We start from the raw sequence: 21833 nt of genomic DNA on the forward strand, positions 1-21833 counted from the left end.
GTGTTATCATTATAAAATAACGACCATCATGAAATGCGTTATCATTATAAAATAACGACCATCATGAAATGCGTTATCATTATAAAATAACGACCATCATGAAATGCGTTATCATTATAAAATAACGACCATCATGAAATGTGTTATCATTATAAAATAACGACCATCATGAAATGCGTTATCATTATAAAATAACGACCATCATGAAATGCGTTATCATTATAAAATAACGACCATCATGAAATGCGTTATCATTATAAAATAACGACCATCATGAAATGCGTTATCATTATAAAATAACGACCATCATGAAATGTGTTATCATTATAAAATAACGACCATCATGAAATGTGTTATCATTATAAAATAACGACCATCATGAAATGCGTTATCATTATAAAATAACGACCATCATGAAATGCGTTATCATTATAAAATAACGACCATCATGAAATGCGTTATCATTATAAAATAACGACTATCATGAAATGCGTTATCATTATAAAATAACGACCATCATGAAATGCGTTATCATTATAAAATAACGACCATCATGAAATGCGTTATCATTATAAAATAACGACCATCATGAAATGTGTTATCATTATAAAATAACGACCATCATGAAATGCGTTATCATTATAAAATAACGACCATCATGAAATGCGTTATCATTATAAAATAACGACCATCATGAAATGCGTTATCATTATAAAATAACGACCATCATGAAATGCGTTATCATTATAAAATAACGACCATCATGAAATGCGTTATCATTATAAAATAACGACCATCATGAAATGTGTTATCATTGTAAAATAACGACCATCATGAAATGTGTTATCATTATAAAATAACGACCATCATGAAATGCGTTATCATTATAAAATAACGACCATCATGAAATGCGTTATCATTATAAAATAACGACCATCATGAAATGCGTTATCATTACAAAATAACGACCATCATGAAATGCGTTATCATTATAAAATAACGACCATCATGAAATGCGTTATCATTATAAAATAACAACCATCATGAAATGCGTTTTCTATCATTATAAAATAACGTTTTGATGCAATCAAAAAACAAAACAGTTAAAGTGAGAAACTCTTTAGCTGTTAACAATATCCTCCCTTTCTATTGTTTAGAACATTAACAATGGTAGTAAAGACAAGAGACAAAGACAAGCTTTACAGAGACAGACTTGTGGGAAAATTGGAAGTCGGGGTAGATAATTCAGCAGGTGTGTGTGACCTAATCCAAAGGTGTCTGCGTGTCCGGTAATCTTTCACAGGAAAAACAATCAGAGAGCCGTGGATGCAATGCAGTCCAGCCTGGAGAACGAGGCCAAAAGTAGGATCGAAGCATTGCGAGTGAAGAAGAAGCTGGAAGGAGATCTGAATGAGTTGGAGGTCCAGCTGGCCCACGCAAACAAGTTCGCTGCTGAGTCGCAACGATCTCTGCGATCTCAACAGCAACAAATTAAGGTTTGTCTTGAACTCCTAAAATCCCCCTCAATTGTGGATGTTTGCATCTTGCATGTCGATGCACGTTGCTTCCAACTATTAGCTGATGCCCCTGGAATATGAATGAATGAATGAATGAATTGATGCCCTGGGGAGACAAAATATTGTTAACTCCTAACATAAGCTTGTTATTTACCCAGGATATGCAGCTGCAGGTGGACAGCGTGATGCACGACGCCGAAGACCTGCAGGAGCAGTTAGGCCTGGCAGAGCGTCGGAGCAGCCTGTTGCAGGCAGAGCTAGAGGAGGTGCGGGGTGCTCTAGAGCAAACGGAGCGGTGCCGCAAGCTCGCCGAGCAAGAACTCCTTGGGGCAACGGAAAGAGTAAATCTTCTACACTCTCAGGTGAGTGACTGAGAGTTCTAGAAGATCTACAATAACAATACTCCTTCTAAACAACATAATCCAGGAGAGGACATTGTGTGTGATCATCAAACACAAAAACTATAACGGCACTCGGTAGAGAGCATACCTCTGCCAGTTTGTATCCCAATAATAGGTCGGTTCTGGATCTGGATCTGGAACTGAACCAAAATCGAATCGCTTGTTCTTGTCACCTCACCAACTCATCCACCAAGTTTTGTCATAAGTCATCCACAACTTATTGAAATATTGTGATCTATATCGTTTTTCGCCCCATCTTTCAATGGTGAAGAATCACTTGGAAAATAAATTAAAAATTCGGATTTTCATCTCCACCAAAATCGAATCAATTCGTCCTTGTCACTTACTCACCCTGTCCACCAAGTTTTGTTCGAATCTGTCCACAACATTTTGAGATATCCTATTCACAAACAAACAAACAGACAGGGGTGAAAATATACCATCCTCCCACCTTTGGTGGCGGAGGTAAGCACACCATTACCCCAAGTGATCAAGTCTTATTACCCAATGTAATAATTCCATGAGTAATTATAGAGGGTTCTTAAAGATAATTCTAAAGGGTAATTCGAATGGGTAATTCTAAAGGGTAATTCTAATGGGTAATTCTAGTGGGTTCAAGGGGGTAATTCTAACGGGTAATACTAAAGGGTAATTATAAAGGGTAATTATAATGGGTAATTATAATGGTTAATTTTAATGAGTAATTATAATGGGTCCTAAAGGGTAATTCTAATGGGTAATTCGAAAGGTAATTCTAAAGGGTAATTCTAATGGGTAATTCTAAAGGGTAATTCTAATGGGTAATTCTAAAGGGGTAATTCTAAAGGGGTAATTTCAATGGCTAATTCTAATGGGTAATTCTAATGGGTAATTATAATGGGTAATTATTATGGGTAATTATAATGGGTAATTTTAACGAGTAATTCTAGTGGGTTCAAAAGGGTAATTCTAAAGGGTAAGTCTCATGAGTTTAATTTGTTTTTCGGCTTTGCCTATTTGATGTTAAAATGCCAAACTGGACCGCTTCATTCAGACACGGGTGTGATTTGTTTTCGTCTGTCTGTCTGTCTGTCTGTCTGCCTGGCGTTGAAACAAAATGGAAAATCATTCCAAAGAGGAAACTTACTGTTTTGAAGGATGTTATGAAGAACATATATAACAGGCACGAATGACTTTTTTGACTTGTTAAATAAGGTGATGTAAAAGACGGTGTGGTAAACCTCCGAAAAAAGTATTTTTTTTTGTTTCTGCAACCTTTAAAACCTCTATTTTATTTGCATTGAGTTATATGCTGTACTTGAACACTGCAGAACACAAATCGCCTTCTTGTCACTTCCAAAAACCTTCCGTTTTGCATTACTTGCACAAAATATTACGACATTTTACGCCATCTCGACCAATCAAATTTGCACTCGTGCTCTCCGGCGGGGAAATATCGACATGAAGACAAAATGGCGGCTCGTAGGAAATATACATCATCCTCAGAAACGCAAGCAAGAGTTGAAAGTTGTTGAAAGCAAGAGTTGAAAAGACCCATCCCATGTCCTTTTTCTTAAGACTGTGGGGTAAGGTGTTTTATGAACTCTCTCGTTAAATACTGTACATTCATTTGTTTTTTTGCACCCGGCTTCCATTCACGCTGGAAGCACGGTTATGCCTCTGATGGAGTTCCCCCTATAAGTTAGAGCAGGCATTGTAATTTATTCAGGGTGCCGGCAAATAGGTCACCTACTCTTCACGAAGGACACTGTGGGATCTTGAATGTCCACCAACTAAGGCTCGCAGACAGGATGCCAGTTTAACATCACACACATTGATGAATCACCGTACCTGTGAAACCCAAATCCAACGGTTTATAGTCAGGTTGGGAATCCACATTAGACCAGACTAGCCTAAAGGTAAATGCACTCACTACCGGTGCCCCATCCCGTCAGAAATGAAATCTAACAAGTCCTTATTCGTGCCTCATTTATTTCAACATCATTGTTTCAGAACACCAGTTTGATCAACCAGAAGAAGAAGCTCGAAGTTGAAGTCACTCAGATGCAAACGGAAGTGGAGGAAGCCCTGCAGGAGAGTCGAAATGCAGAGGAAAAAGCTAAGAAAGCAATTACTGATGTGAGTTTGAAAAACAAACACAAATCATAACATTGAGCTTCATCATGACATACTGTATCTAAACATGTCAGATAACTCGAGATGTGTTATATCTAAACATGACAGATAACTCTAGATGTGTTATATCTAAACATGTCAGATAACTTGAGATGTGTTACATCTAAACATGTCAGATAACTCGAGATGTGTTATATCTAAACATGGCAAATAACTCGAGATGTGTTATATCAAAACATATCAGATAACTCGAGATGTGTTATATCTAAACATGACAGATAACTCGATGTGTTATATCTTAACATGTCAGATAACTCAAGATGTGTTATATCTAAGCATGACAGATAACTCGAGATGTGTTATATCTAAACATGTCAGATAACTCGAGATGTGTTATATCTAAACATGTCAGATAACTCGAGATGTGTTATATATAAACATGACAGAAAACTCTATCTAAATATGTCAGATAACTAAACATGTCAGATAACTCGAGATGTGTTATATCTAAACATGTCAGATAACTCGAGATGTGTTATATCTAAACATGTCAGATAACTCGATATGCAGTTATAAGGGAGGATTATGAAACTTCATTTTCCATGATGCATTGCAAAAGATGATGGGAATAGAGCCTGTGATTGATGCTGTGAAGAGGAACAGGTTGAGATGGTTTGGTCATGTGTTGAGGAAGGATAAAAGTGACTGGTTGAGAAGAGTGATGGAAATGAATGTAGAAGGAAGTAGAGGACGGGGAAGACCGAGAAAGACTTGGCTAAAGACGGTGGAAGAAGAAATGCGGGCAAGGGGGTTAACAAGGAGAGATGCAGAAAATAGGGCAAAATGGAGAAGAATGTCATGGGGACCGCAAGGCTAACCCCCACTCTAGCAGGGAAAATGGCCTTAAAATGCATGTTGTTGTTGTTGTATTTTCCATGATGCGTTTTACCTTTGTGTATGTTTTACCCACACAGGCAGCGATGATGGCGGAGGAGCTGAAGAAGGAACAGGACACAAGTGCACACCTGGAGAGGATGAAGAAGAACATGGAACAGACCTTGAAGGACCTGCAGATGCGCTTGGATGAGGCAGAGCAGATCGCCCTGAAAGGCGGAAAGAAACAAATTCAAAAACTGGAATCTAAGGTGAGTGTAACGGAGAAAAGCTCACATTAGAGTCTTGATTGACTATTTTAGATATGCATGTTTGTCAGGTAACATATATTTCTGCTGAGAATGAGCATCACGTCGCAGAGAATAAATTGTAAAATATATGGGAATGCAAATTAAAATATGCCACGATAGCAGCATGAATGCAATAAATAAATAGCTTTTAGAACCACTGCCGCTGCAAGTTAAAGATGAAATATGATGAAGGAAAGTACATGATCAGTACCAATCAAATGAGGACACCCCCTCTCCTTCACTCTTCAACAGCAGTTCATGCTGAGGCCACAGATGGGCCATGACTAGTCTGATGTAAAACAATTAAATAAAAAAGACCACAGGTCCTGAAGCCCACCTGGATCAGAAGCAACAGTTGCTCCTTACACCCTAATACGAACACCCCCCTCCCACCCTGTGGATTCCCTTAATAACGCAGATTTTGATGTGGTCAATACACCTCCGTTAGGCATCAGATATGCAGCTTGTGGCAAAGTTTCATTAAAATTGTGTGTGTAGCTTTGTATAAGAGAGCAAATACCTATTTTGGGGGGTCAAACACCCCCTACCTCACCTGTAATCCCCCTGAATGAGTGCAGATTTTGATGCGTTCAATAAACCTTCGTTAGGCATCAGATATGCAGCTAGTGGCAAAGTTTCATCAAAATCGCGTGTTTGGTTCAAGTGATTATAATGATTGACGTGTTTACAGACTCACTCACTCACTCACACACTCACTGGCTTACCTACACACACTGCTCCATGGCATAAGCTCACCGGACCAAAGTCCAGGTCAGCTAAAAAATAAGACTACCACACCACCAGTTAAAAGGTCAAAATGTCAAAAATTCCGAACAAGCAGAACTCTCCAACCTGTACACCATTGCTCACCAGTTTCAGCCGAATTGCGGTACAAGAGTGTGCAAATTGGACGCCTGAGACTTGTACACTCTTTGTACACAATACAAGTCAAATCCATATTGGACATGATGTCTAACTTTCCCAGGTCCGTGAGCTCGAATCCGAGTTGGAGATCGAACAGAGGCGCAACAACGAATCTCTAAAAGGAGTGAGGAAGTATGAGCGTCGCATAAAAGATCTCACCTACCAGGTAAGTCTGACAACCCATTACTTGCTTAAATGAATGAGCAATATAATAAATGGTGGTTGTTACGAGTTTATAAAAAGCCATATTTCATTATCGTGTTCTCGTTTTATAGGCCGAAGAAGACCGAAAAAATCTAACGCGCTTTCAGGACTTGATTGATAAGCTGCAGCTGAAGGTTAAGATATACAAGAGACAAGCAGAGGAAGCGGTGAGTTCTGTTTTCAAAACAAGCTGTACTCATTTGACATCTCATTTAGTAATAGTTACACTTTGAACGTTAGCTCCGAGTGCTTACCCGGTGAAACCTCAACTGCAGCGGTAGACCTCCTCCAAGCACAGTGAGTCAAAGTTGAACCTTCGTTTATCTCCCGTGCTCTGCTTCCAACAAACGAGAAAAAAATCACATTGGTATTTGAAATGTATGGATGTCTCAAGATGCCGATAACGACCTGTACCTCAAGATTTTGTCTGAGAACAAAGGTTCAGCATTCTCACATTTCATCCCCAGAGTGGTAACGAGTGTCGGATGAATCTTGCCAACTCCGCTCTCATCCCCTATATTTTCCCTGCACGTCTCGTACCTTCTTCCCTTATTTGTTGAGAAGGAAGAGGGAAGTGAGGGACTGGGATAACATACAAGGAGATTGGGTTGGGGGAGGTAAAATTGGGTTGCGTTGGGGGAGGAGCAGGGTTTCTCCAAAACAAAGTTTCTCCAAAAAATGCTGGGAGACCAACAATGTCACTTTCTTGTCATTTCCTTTGTATACACAGGGTGTGTCAAAGTCCGGAATCATAGGAAACATTTTTATTTTTTGGAGAGATGATGCATTTGAGGTGGAAAGGATGTCGTGAACCGATAAAATGGCCCCCATGTAGTCCGGGATTAACACTACTCGTCCCTTTTTATTTGGGGACACCTGAAATCAGTGGTTTATACCATGAGACCATGTACTATTGTACTATTGAAGATCTAAAGGATGAAATCGGAAATGTGCTATAATCGATGTGGCAAAGTTAAGAATTGTTCAAAGAAACCTCCATACAATAATAATTGATATGTGTATACATGTTCATGGCTTGCAATTTGAGTATTTATTAAAATAAAATTGTAAGATAAATATTCCTGAGTCTGGACTTTTGAAACACTGTATAATATTGAGTGCTGTATATCAAGACCCAATCATGTTTCTCACCCATAATTGGAGGGAACAACCAATCGGCTCTCACCTCATCAATTATCCCTTGGTGGCTAGGATCTTTATAATTAACCCCCTGTTCTTCGGCCAAAGAAAGGTGCATAAAGCAACCAAGAAAAGCTACACAAGGTAAGCCCTTTGTTGTTTCAAACTCTACCCGAGTTCCTCTACAGCTGCAGACATTCACAAGCAGCACATGCATGAGAATCCCAATGCAACACGACCCCATCAGCCGCCCGACCAGTTTAATCGCTTATTGGCGAGGCATCAACGACAGCGTAGAGAGAAACAGAGGTTGCGTAAATGACAAGGACTCGCTGATTAGATATTGGTTCAGGTACGTATGCAGATCCGGCCCATCAGTGGGATACAAAACGTAAACTGTTCAACCTGGCTGGGGTTATAGGCTCTACCAAGTTCTGTTATAGTCTCATTAAATGTTGTACATTACAGGGGAAACATGGATGTACTGTTCCTTTTCCCTCCAGGAGGAACAGGCGAATATGAACCTTGCCAAGCTCCGGAAGCTGCAGCATGAGCTGGACGACACAATGGAGCGGGCAGAGGGGGCAGAATCCCAAGTCAACAAACTGCGCTCGAGGTCTCGTGAACCGGGCCTAAAGGTGAATCACCTGAACTCCAAATGGTTGACTCCACACATCAATGCAGAGGACATTATTTTATTTTGAAAGATTTTCCCGTACGTGGTCAGCAGTTGCATCAGCTCATGGGTTGGCAATCATTATCTGTGAGCCTCATTCCGATTTTCATTTGACAAAAATCCAAATCTACAATTTTGTATTTATTTACAGAAACCCTTCTAAGGTCTCTATCAGGCTCATAAATAGTGAGTGTAAAGCAGTGTTTAGTTTTCTCAGTGGCCCGTTCCTTCCCACTCCCTTCACTTAAGTGCTTTATCCCTTTTGCAGGGATGTCAGGGATGATGGAGGGAGGCATGGGGATGACAGGGTTCATAGTTCAAAGGAAGAGGGTCCTAATGTCAGTGACAGAGTGGGGTATGGTGCTGGTGAGGTTCAAAGGTCAAATGGAGAGGGTAATGAAATCAGGGATGGATGGATGAATGGGTGGGCCTGTCAGGATTCGCGTGCCATGTGAAAATTGTGTAAAGAATATTTTTCTATTGTGACCTCAATAGTTGGCCCTGTTCTGCATTAATAACGTGCTTTTCTAATTCAAATATTATCTTCGAGAAAGAAGTAGGAATACATTTTAAATACAGTCGTGGGCAAAAACATTGGCACCCTTGCACTTTTTTCAAACAACTCACAATTTTCTCTCAAAATAAGTTGAAATTGACAAAAGTATGTGGTCTCCACAATTCTTTATTTCACTGTTAATATTACAGAAGCTTTGTTTTTCATTCAGAACTTAATATATCTTTTAAATCTGAAAAGAAAAAGAAATGGCATTGACAAAATGATTGACTCCCAAGAGTTAATATTTGGTAGCACAGACAATGGCCAAAATAACTGCAGTCAAGCGCTTCCTATAGCCATGAATGAGCTTCCTCCACCTCTCTACTGGCAGTTTCTCCCACTCTTCTTGTGCAAACTGCTCATTCTCCCAGATTTGAAGGGTGCCTTCTCCCAACTACTGTTTTCAGACTCCCCACAGGTGTTTTATGGGATTTAAATCTGGACTCATTGCTGGCCACTTCAGAACAGTCCAGAGTTTTGTCTTGAACCATTCCAGGGTGCTTTTTGATGTGTGTATAGGGTCATTGTCCTGCTGCAAGACCCATGACCTTCGACAGAGTCCCAGCTTTCTGACCCTGGGTTGAACATTGTGCTCCAAAGTGTCTTGGTAATCTCCTGATTTCATGATTCCATGCACACATTCAAGGCAGGCAGTATAGCAACCCCAAAACATCACTGAACCTCCATGTTTGACTGTAGGGAAGGTGTTGTTTTCTTTGAAGGCTTCCTTTTGTTTTCTGTAAACATAGAGATGATGTGCTTTTCCAAAAAAGCTCTAATTTGGTCTCATCTGTCCACAGGACATTCTTCCAGAAGAATTTTGGCTTGTTCATTTGTTTTGGAAAACTCCAGTTGGGCTTTCTTAGCAGTGAGATCCTCCTGGGTCTCCTACCATAAAACCCTCTTTCATTGAGTTGGCGACGGATGGTGCGAGTTGAAACTGTCGTACCTTGTGTCTGAAGGTCAGCTTGAATCTGTTTGGCAGTTGATCGAGGTGCTTTCTCCACAAATTGAACAATTAGTTCGCTGCAATTTTCGATCACGTTTTCTCTTGCGGCCACGTCCAGGGAGGTTGGCTACAGTGCCATGGTCCTTAAACTTCCTGATAACATTGCGTATGGTGGACACAGGAACATCAAGGTCTCTGGAGATGGACTTGTAGCCTTAAGATTGTCCATGCTTGGCTACAATCTTGTGTCTGACCTCCTCAGACAATTCTCTGGTTTTCTTTCTTTTCTCCATGCTCATTGTGGTACACACAGTGACACAAAACAGCAGAATGACTCCTTTTCTCCATTCAAACTGATTGAACGAGTGATTTTTACATTGGAGGCACCAGCAACTCACCACAGGTGAGTTCAATTAAAAAGTAAAGGAGAACCACCTGCTTGAAATCTAATTATTTCTAACAACTTCTAAAAGAAGCCAATAATGTTGTCCGGGCCATTTTAGGATTTATGTGTGGAATAAGCTAAGATTTAGTAATTTTTGGGGTTTTTTTGTTTTGTTCCACTGAAAACCAAAGAAATACATTTGTGGATACCAAAAGTCTTTTTTATTTCAACAATTTTCTGGAAGAAATGGCGAATTATTTGAAAGAAGTACAAGGGTGCCAATATTTTTGGGCACGACTGGATACTATGGGATGATCGAACAATGAGATTCCAAGGGCATTTTTCCCTATTCCCAGCAGAAACCCCAAAATCTGGACTAAACAAACCGATTTTCCTAATCTGAACAATCCTATCTTTGTGGCCCAATCAAACCTATATTGCTGACCTAAACTAACCTATCTTGCTGACCTGAACAATCCTATGTTGCTGGCCAAAACAATTCTATATTGCTGACCTCTCTCCAGAGAGGCCTCTCTGACCTCTCTTTCTGCTTGTGTCCGTATTTTCCCATTTGTGTTCATTCCTATCAAAGCTCAAACTGCTATCCTGCAGTGTGATGCATCACCTGGTATATATATCCTCTTTTTAACAGAATATTAAACTGGTTCTATCTGCTTCATGTGTCCATGGTCGCAAATTCATGATGCACTCCGCTCAATTGTGTCTTTGTTGTGCAGGGCCATCAAGTTGAATGAAGAGAGATGTGTGAGATCCTCGGATTGCATGTTGCACTTGTTCTGCTAATTCCACATATTTATCCATCCATTGGCACGGGTAGTGTCCAACACACGTTTTCCTTATCCCGTGCACTTCCACAGCAAATGTAACCTGTCTCTTCTCGCTCATTGCTTCCATTAAAGGGCATAGAGTGCCCAATGTGACCTCATTTTTACCTGCGACGTGTTGCAGGTATACTAGAGCTCTACGTGGTTGTTGTTGTTGGTGTGGTTTTTGTTGAGGGTCGATTTTTGAAATGTGCACCCATTGGTCAGACAGCTACCGGACCCCACCCACATTTGTCACTTGCCTCCACCCACCATGGCACCTGTGATGACTCAGAGGCAGATTCTCAGGAGACAAATAGGAGTTTATTCCACCAACATTTAGTCAAGCCTTGAATAGCTGTGCCGCGATTACGCACGCAGGCGTAATCATCTCTCAAGTAGTTCCACCAACAGATTACGTCATCGTACAAATACCAACGCCATGCAACATAGTCAGGACAGCACCCATATGAAATAATATGGCCGCCATCTTGGTTTGCTGGTGGGCCGAAGACATCAGGCCTGTAGGCCTCTGCTGATTATACACTGCCCAGGTTTGTTGCTTCAGATTTCCATTGGGTTTGTTTTGGTTTAGTTTACTCGCGAGGAGGAACCCCGAAACATCGTATCATATGTCGAGTGATGGTAAAGTTTAATCAAGCCCATCGGCACTCACGCTACGTGCCTCTCTAAAAACATAGCATTACCTAATTTTTGAGTGACCATGGGGTTAAATGCTCCGTGACTGTGATGAATCAGCTTGTTCTAATATAACTGTGGCACAGGGTGACCTGGATGAGAGGTGTGGAGTTAATTTTTTAATAGCGCATTAAATGTGTGTTTCCCAATCGCGCTGTTCATCTTTAAAGAGCGCTTTAAATGCATGTTTCCCAATTGGCCCGTTACCAGATTTTGTCGCAGGTTATGACCACAGTGCAGTCATTCTTGTAAAAGTATTTCAGCAGATTATTCTATCTTGGAAATGATCCAAAGGTATCATCCAAGATTCATCATTCTGACCGAACATTTGAAGCCATTGTCATTGTTGTGCAGGACAAACATTCAAAACAGGCCTAGTTTTTGTAGGTATAGTCTTGAATATTCGGCCTACCAGGCAAAAAGGAGAATGGAGGAATAGCATTTGCAGGTTATTTTGCTTCACTCACATGGCCATCCATTTCAACTCGCTCTGTATAGATTCAATTTCATTCAATTTAATCCTTAATCTCCATCTCTGAGGATTACTTGGTAACCGATAACAACGAGACTTGAGTTTGTAACTGAGACTTCTTCTGGTTGTTGTTGTCGAAACACAGTTAGTGTTTATGTGGTTTACATTCGGCAAGTCCTTGGTGGGCACCACATGGTCGTCTGTAAGGTTCATTGGAAGGAAAACAAAGTTCGCAGATCTGATCCCAACCATATCCCACAATTCCTTGCGCTAAACATCTCAGGATGTAACTATGCAATTGGAACATCGATTTCCAGTTTCTTACCTCAAAACAAAACATCAATAAATGTGTAAAGACATTTGCATGAACAACAGACATTGCTGGGAAAGTATACAAATTGACACAGGATTCAAACGTCACAGTCACAGTCACAAACATGGTGAAACAATCACTTCGAAACTAACAAACAACCACAAAAACACCTGCTCGGGAATCTCTCCCAATCATCACCTCGCTCTTCCCAGAGTTCCAACACGGCCGGTACGCAGATAATACACTGTGTGGTTTGCCATTGCTCTTCCCAGCAGTTGTCAGATATGTCCATTGGAATTTGGCCGGGGTACGAGGACACAATGGCCTACTCTTTTTAAAAACAGACCGTGGGATCTTTCACATCGAGCAGCGAACGGTGGCAGCTGGGTCACCTGGCATAACGCCCACCCACCTGGCATAACGACTACATGCTACATGATGCTGCACCCCATATGCAAAGTACCAGAGTGGCAATTTATAGTCTGGTCGAGAATGAAATGCAGAAAAAAACAACTCCAAAGGCAACTGGTTTGGCTACGTATGAGCAAGAACAAACAATGCCAGGAAGAAGAAGAAGAAGAACGAGCCTCGACTTTGTGTACGAAAAAAAAAAAAACATGCACAGTATTTGTCATGTCCGGTCTGTGTACTGTACAACATATGACGCCTGACCTTTGAAAAATGTGCTTTATTGTCTGCAAAGTGACCGCCATCCGGATATGACGTGATTATATACCCTATCCCTGACCCTAACACACTCATGCTGATTGGCTGATATGGAAGTTGATGTTTTTTTTAAATCCTGACTTGACATGACACATGCCTGTCAAGTTTAGCAGATTCACAAATTTCCATTTGAGATTCATTCATATGAGGAAAGGGTCAGAGCACTCTGAATATGGAGTGTAGTCACGGGCCAAGTAATGTGGTGCAATGTGCTACAAAGCTCTTCCGGTCACACGACGGGTGATGTCACGCCACGTTCTGCTGACCTGCGTCGCATGGGCAACAGAAAAGCAGGACAGCAGGCTTTATTTCGTGCTACCATTTCTGGTTACTTCACACAAGCGCTGTCAACAATCTCTGTGAAACTCCAACATCGCAAACACGACGCGTTATAAACTGTAGTTATTAAAGTTGTGAAGAACTATTGGTAGTGATCACATAATTCCAATATACAGCACAGTATCTTCTTCAATTGCTAAACTGTATATGAAGTATGTATTGTTACAAATCACATTCAAGAAACATGTAATAAACTTGGCAAACATGTGTGGGCTGTGGGGTGAGTTTGTTTGGGTGGTGACGCTGAGTTTTACCTGATTACATGGTCGAGGCTCATGGAAGAGCTGCAGCAGAATGAATGGGAACAAAATGGAAAAGGGGGGAAACACCAACAGCCCAGAGAGAGTGAGATCAAGCGGAAGGGGAGAAGGACACGTGGGCCCCCTGTAAGCCAATCAAAACTGTCCCAACATGGCAGGTGGCTTTTCATAATTACAAAAACAATTTGTACAAACTTTCACCGCATTCACCACTTTTCCTACAAAGTATTTATAAATTAATATTAAAAGTTTAAAAAGTAGTTTTGAACCTTTCAATTCGTCTTTGCCATGAGAGAACAATCCTGAAGACTGTCTTCAAATGTCCACATCAATTACTGTGTTAGAGACGAGTATGTGACGAGGTTGTTGATGTTCACATCTTCGTACACTGTAAGGATCTCGACAGACTACGATCGATTGTAGCACACGTGTATTGACTCTCCCGATACAGGCCCGATTCACCACAGCACCATCCGAGCTGGGCCGTAACTTCCGGAAAAACGGAAATAAACCCGCGGTCACGGTGTAGGGATACAACGGTGAATATTCGCAGCATCATACATGACATCCTCCCCTTTAAGTCCAAAATTACCAAGACCAATACGTGCTAGACTTCCAAAATTGCCATTTCAAAAGCAACATTTCCAAAACATGTGAAAATATGTGTGCAACCTATTATGAAAATAATGAAAATACGTGAAAATAGAACATAACATGTGTCACCGTGAAAATAGAACACGTGTCAACGTGAAAATAGAACATGTGTCAACGTGAAAATAGAACATGTGTCACCATGAAAATAGAACATGTGTCATCGTGAAAATAGAACATGTGTCAACGTGAAAATAGAACATGTGTCACCGTGAAAATAGAACACGTGTCAACGTGAAAATAGAACATGTGTCAACGTGAAAATAGAACATGTGTCACCATGAAAATAGAACATGTGTCATCGTGAAAATAGAACATGTGTCAACGTGAAAATAGAACATGTGTCACCGTGAAAATAGAACACGTGTCAACGTGAAAATAGAACATGTGTCAACGTGAAAATAGAACATGTGTCACCATGAAAATAGAACATGTGTCATCGTGAAAAGAGAACATGTGTCAACGTGAAAATAGAACATGTGTCACCATGAAAATAGAACATGTGTCATCGTGAAAAGAGAACGTGTCATCGTGAAAAGAGAACATGTGTCACCGTGAAAATAGAACATGTGTCACCGTGAAAATAGAACATGTGTCACCGTGAAAATAGAACATGTGTCAACGTGAAAATAGAACATGTGTCACCATGAAAATAGAGCATGTGTCACCGTGAAAATAGAACATGTGTCAACGTGAAAATAGAACATGTCAACGTGAAAATAGAACATGTGTCACCGTGAAAATAGAACATGTCAACGTGAAAATAGAACATGTGTCACCATGAAAATAGAACATATGTCAATGTGAAAATAGAACATGTGTCAACGTGAAAATAGAACATGTGTCAACGTGAAAATAGAACATGTGTCACCGTGAAAATAGAACATGTGTCAACGTGAAAATAGAACATGTGTCACCATGAAAATAGAACATGTGTCACCGTGAAAATAGAACATGTCAACGTGAAAATAGAACATGTCAACGTGAAAATAGAACATGTGTCACCGTGAAAATAGAACATGTGTCAACGTGAAAATAGAACATGTCAACGTGAAAAGAGAACATGTGTCACCGTGAAAATAGAACATGTCAACGTGAAAATAGAACATGTGTCACCGTGAAAATAGAACATGTCAACGTGAAAATAGAACATGTGTCACCATGAAAATATAACATGTGTCATCGTGAAAATAGAACATGTGTCACCGTGAAAATAGAACATGTGTCATCGTGAAAAGTGAACATGTATCAACGTGAAAATAGAACGTGTGTCACCGTGAAAATAGAACGTGTGTCACCGTGAAAATAGAACGTGTGTCACCGTGAAAATAGAACGTGTGTCATCGTGAAAATAGAACATGTCAACGTGAAAATAGAACATATGACACCGTGAAAATAGAACATGTCAACGTGAAAATAGAACATGTGTCACCGTGAAAATAGAACATGTCACCGTGAAAATAGAACATGTGTCAACGTGAAAATAGAACGTGTCAACGTGAAAATAGAACATGTCAACGTGAAAATAGAACATGTGTCACCGTGAAAATAGAACATGTCAACGTGAAAATAGAACATGTCAACGTGAAAATAGAACATGTGTCACCATGAAAATAGAACATGTGTCAACGTGAAAATAGAACATGTCAACGTGAAAATAGAACATGTGTCACCATGAAAATAGAACATGTGTCACCGTGAAAATAGAACATGTCAACGTGAAAATAGAACATGTGTCACCATGAAAATAGAACATATGTCAATGTGAAAATAGAACATGTGTCAACGTGAAAATAGAACATGTGTCAATGTGAAAATAGAACATGTGTCAACGTGAAAATAGAACATGTGTCACCGTGAAAATAGAACATGTGTCAACGTGAAAATAGAACATGTCACCATGAAAATAGAACATGTGTCACCATGAAAATAGAACATGTCACCGTGAAAATAGAACATGTGTCAACGTGAAAATAGAACATGTGTCACCATGAAAATAGAACATGTGTCAACGTGAAAATAGAACATGTCAACGTGAAAATAGAACATGTGTCACCGTAAAAATAGAACATGTGTCAATGTGAAAATAGAACATGTCAACGTGAAAATAGAACATGTGTCACCGTGAAAATAGAACATGTCAACGTGAAAATAGAACATGTGTCACCGTGAAAATAGAACATGTGTCACCGTGAAAATAGAACATGTGTCAACGTGAAAATAGAACATGTGTCACCATGAAAATAGAACATGTGTCATCGTGAAAATAGAACATGTGTCACCGTGAAAATAGAACATGTGTCATCGTGAAAAGAGAACATGTATCAACGTGAAAATAGAACGTGTGTCACCGTGAAAATAGAATGTGTGTCACCGTGAAAATAGAACGTGTGTCACCGTGAAAATAGAACGTGTGTCATCGTGAAAATAGAACATGTCAACGTGAAAATAGAACATATGTCACCGTGAAAATAGAACATGTCAACGTGAAAATAGAACATGTCAACGTGAAAATAGAACATGTATCACCGTGAAAATAGAACATGTGTCAACGTGAAAATAGAACATGTGTCAACGTGAAAATAGAACATGTCAACGTGAAAATAGAACATGTGTCACCGTGAAAATAGAACATGTCAACGTGAAAATAGAACATGTGTCACCATGAAAATAGAACATGTGTCACCGTGAAAATAGAACATGTCAACGTGAAAATAGAACATGTGTCACCATGAAAATAGAACATATGTCAACGTGAAAATAGAACATGTGTCAACGTGAAAATAGAACATGTGTCAACGTGAAAATAGAACATGTGTCACCGTGAAAATAGAACATGTGTCAACGTGAAAATAGAACATGTGTCACCATGAAAATAGAACATGTGTCACCGTGAAAATAGAACATGTCACCGTGAAAATAGAACATGTGTCAACGTGAAAATAGAACATGTGTCACCATGAAAATAGAACATGTGTCAACATGAAAATAGAACATGTCAACGTGAAAATAGAACATGTGTCACCGTGAAAATAGAACATGTGTCAACGTGAAAATAGAACATGTCAACCTGAAAATAGAACATGTGTCACCGTGAAAATAGAACATGTCAACGTGAAAATAGAACATGTGTCACCGTGAAAATAGAACATGTGTCACCGTGAAAATAGAACATGTGTCACCGTGAAAATAGAACATGTGTCAACGTGAAAATAGAACATGTGTCACCATGAAAATAGAACATGTGTCATCATGAAAATAGAACATGTGTCTCCGTGAAAATAGAACATGTGTCAACGTGAAAATAGAACATGTCACCATGAAAATAGAACATGTGTCACCGTGAAAATAGAACATGTCAACGTGAAAATAGAACATGTGTCACCATGAAAATAGAACATATGTCAATGTGAAAATAGAACATGTGTCAACGTGAAAATAGAACATGTGTCAATGTGAAAATAGAACATGTGTCAACGTGAAAATAGAACATGTGTCACCATGAAAATAGAACATATGTCAATGTGAAAATAGAACATGTGTCAACGTGAAAATAGAACATGTGTCAATGTGAAAATAGAACATGTGTCAACGTGAAAATAGAACATGTGTCACCATGAAAATAGAACATGTGTCATCATGAAAATAGAACATGTGTCAACGTGAAAATAGAACATGTCAACGTGAAAATAGAACATGTGTCACCATGAAAATAGAACATGTGTCACCGTGAAAATAGAACATGTCAACGTGAAAATAGAACATGTGTCACCATGAAAATAGAACATATGTCAATGTGAAAATAGAACATGTGTCAACGTGAAAATAGAACATGTGTCAATGTGAAAATAGAACATGTGTCAACGTGAAAATAGAACATGTGTCACCGTGAAAATAGAACATGTGTCAACGTGAAAATAGAACATGTCACCATGAAAATAGAACATGTGTCACCATGAAAATAGAACATGTCACCGTGAAAATAGAACATGTGTCAACGTGAAAATAGAACATGTGTCACCATGAAAATAGAACATGTGTCAACGTGAAAATAGAACATGTCAACGTGAAAATAGAACATGTGTCACCGTGAAAATAGAACATGTGTCAATGTGAAAATAGAACATGTCAACGTGAAAATAGAACATGTGTCACCGTGAAAATAGAACATGTCAACGTGAAAATAGAACATGTGTCACCGTGAAAATAGAACATGTGTCACCGTGAAAATAGAACATGTGTCAACGTGAAAATAGAACATGTGTCACCATGAAAATAGAACATGTGTCATCGTGAAAATAGAACATGTGTCACCGTGAAAATAGAACATGTGTCATCGTGAAAAGAGAACATGTATCAACGTGAAAATAGAACGTGTGTCACCGTGAAAATAGAATGTGTGTCACCGTGAAAATAGAACGTGTGTCACCGTGAAAATAGAACGTGTGTCATCGTGAAAATAGAACATGTCAACGTGAAAATAGAACATATGTCACCGTGAAAATAGAACATGTCAACGTGAAAATAGAACATGTCAACGTGAAAATAGAACATGTATCACCGTGAAAATAGAACATGTGTCAACGTGAAAATAGAACATGTGTCAACGTGAAAATAGAACATGTCAACGTGAAAATAGAACATGTGTCACCGTGAAAATAGAACATGTCAACGTGAAAATAGAACATGTGTCACCATGAAAATAGAACATGTGTCACCGTGAAAATAGAACATGTCAACGTGAAAATAGAACATGTGTCACCATGAAAATAGAACATATGTCAACGTGAAAATAGAACATGTGTCAACGTGAAAATAGAACATGTGTCAACGTGAAAATAGAACATGTGTCACCGTGAAAATAGAACATGTGTCAACGTGAAAATAGAACATGTGTCACCATGAAAATAGAACATGTGTCACCGTGAAAATAGAACATGTCACCGTGAAAATAGAACATGTGTCAACGTGAAAATAGAACATGTGTCACCATGAAAATAGAACATGTGTCAACATGAAAATAGAACATGTCAACGTGAAAATAGAACATGTGTCACCGTGAAAATAGAACATGTGTCAACGTGAAAATAGAACATGTCAACCTGAAAATAGAACATGTGTCACCGTGAAAATAGAACATGTCAACGTGAAAATAGAACATGTGTCACCGTGAAAATAGAACATGTGTCACCGTGAAAATAGAACATGTGTCACCGTGAAAATAGAACATGTGTCAACGTGAAAATAGAACATGTGTCACCATGAAAATAGAACATGTGTCATCATGAAAATAGAACATGTGTCTCCGTGAAAATAGAACATGTGTCAACGTGAAAATAGAACATGTCACCATGAAAATAGAACATGTGTCACCGTGAAAATAGAACATGTCAACGTGAAAATAGAACATGTGTCACCATGAAAATAGAACATATGTCAATGTGAAAATAGAACATGTGTCAACGTGAAAATAGAACATGTGTCAATGTGAAAATAGAACATGTGTCAACGTGAAAATAGAACATGTGTCACCATGAAAATAGAACATATGTCAATGTGAAAATAGAACATGTGTCAACGTGAAAATAGAACATGTGTCAATGTGAAAATAGAACATGTGTCAACGTGAAAATAGAACATGTGTCACCATGAAAATAGAACATGTGTCATCATGAAAATAGAACATGTGTCAACGTGAAAATAGAACATGTCAACGTGAAAATAGAACATGTGTCACCATGAAAATAGAACATGTGTCACCGTGAAAATAGAACATGTCAACGTGAAAATAGAACATGTGTCACCATGAAAATAGAACATATGTCAATGTGAAAATAGAACATGTGTCAACGTGAAAATAGAACATGTGTCAATGTGAAAATAGAACATGTGTCAACGTGAAAATAGAACATGTGTCACCGTGAAAATAGAACATGTGTCAACGTGAAAATAGAACATGTCACCATGAAAATAGAACATGTGTCACCATGAAAATAGAACATGTCACCGTGAAAATAGAACATGTGTCAACGTGAAAATAGAACATGTGTCACCATGAAAATAGAACATGTGTCAACGTGAAAATAGAACATGTCAACGTGAAAATAGAACATGTGTCACCGTGAAAATAGAACATGTGTCAATGTGAAAATAGAACATGTCAACGTGAAAATAGAACATGTGTCACCGTGAAAATAGAACATGTCAACGTGAAAATAGAACATGTGTCACCGTGAAAATAGAACATGTGTCACCGTGAAAATAGAACATGTGTCAACGTGAAAATAGAACATGTGTCACCATGAAAATAGAACATGTGTCATCGTGAAAATAGAACATGTGTCACCGTGAAAATAGAACATGTGTCATCGTGAAAAGAGAACATGTATCAACGTGAAAATAGAACGTGTGTCACCGTGAAAATAGAATGTGTGTCACCGTGAAAATAGAACGTGTGTCACCGTGAAAATAGAACGTGTGTCATCGTGAAAATAGAACATGTCAACGTGAAAATAGAACATATGTCACCGTGAAAATAGAACATGTCAACGTGAAAATAGAACATGTCAACGTGAAAATAGAACATGTATCACCGTGAAAATAGAACATGTGTCAACGTGAAAATAGAACATGTGTCAACGTGAAAATAGAACATGTCAACATGAAAATAGAACATGTGTCACCGTGAAAATAGAACATGTCAACGTGAAAATAGAACATGTGTCACCATGAAAATAGAACATGTGTCACCGTGAAAATAGAACATGTCAACGTGAAAATAGAACATGTGTCACCATGAAAATAGAACATATGTCAACGTGAAAATAGAACATGTGTCAACGTGAAAATAGAACATGTGTCAACGTGAAAATAGAACATGTGTCACCGTGAAAATAGAACATGTGTCAACGTGAAAATAGAACATGTGTCACCATGAAAATAGAACATGTGTCACCGTGAAAATAGAACATGTCACCGTGAAAATAGAACATGTGTCAACGTGAAAATAGAACATGTGTCACCATGAAAATAGAACATGTGTCAACATGAAAATAGAACATGTCAACGTGAAAATAGAACATGTGTCACCGTGAAAATAGAACATGTGTCAACGTGAAAATAGAACATGTCAACCTGAAAATAGAACATGTGTCACCGTGAAAATAGAACATGTCAACGTGAAAATAGAACATGTGTCACCGTGAAAATAGAACATGTGTCACCGTGAAAATAGAACATGTGTCACCGTGAAAATAGAACATGTGTCAACGTGAAAATAGAACATGTGTCACCATGAAAATAGAACATGTGTCATCATGAAAATAGAACATGTGTCTCCGTGAAAATAGAACATGTGTCAACGTGAAAATAGAACGTGTCACCATGAAAATAGAACATGTGTCACCGTGAAAATAGAACATGTGTCACCGTGAAAATAGAACGTGTGTCATCGTGAAAATAGAACATGTGTCAACGTGAAAATAGAACGTGTGTCAAC

General features: G+C 38.9%; 1 protein-coding gene and 1 long non-coding RNA gene across 2 annotated transcripts in view; one reads left to right on the forward strand and one right to left on the reverse strand.

Annotated features, from left to right (window-relative positions):
- Positions 1-10997, forward strand: part of LOC137433750 (myosin-6-like) — a 181262-nt gene extending 170265 nt beyond the window's left edge. The window contains exons 34-41 of the mRNA XM_078786144.1: positions 1304-1496; positions 1676-1879; positions 3911-4036; positions 5008-5178; positions 6203-6307; positions 6417-6512; positions 7989-8123; positions 10789-10997. Coding sequence (XP_078642270.1) covers positions 1304-1496; positions 1676-1879; positions 3911-4036; positions 5008-5178; positions 6203-6307; positions 6417-6512; positions 7989-8123; positions 10789-10806 — 1048 coding nt within the window. The 3' untranslated portion in view covers positions 10807-10997. The remainder of the gene's footprint in view (positions 1-1303; positions 1497-1675; positions 1880-3910; positions 4037-5007; positions 5179-6202; positions 6308-6416; positions 6513-7988; positions 8124-10788) is intronic.
- Positions 6603-14143, reverse strand: LOC137433751 (uncharacterized). Its single transcript, XR_010985731.2, has 3 exons — positions 13954-14143; positions 6800-6927; positions 6603-6679 (listed from the first exon to the last, which is right to left on the reverse strand). It is a non-coding gene; the product is annotated as an uncharacterized LOC137433751 (long non-coding RNA).
- Positions 14144-21833: the final 7690 nt, after the last annotated feature.

Source organism: Myxine glutinosa, chromosome 10 (genome assembly GCF_964187855.1).
Source record: "Myxine glutinosa chromosome 10, kmMyxGlut1.1, whole genome shotgun sequence".
Classification (NCBI taxonomy): Eukaryota; Metazoa; Chordata; class Myxini; order Myxiniformes; family Myxinidae; genus Myxine; species Myxine glutinosa.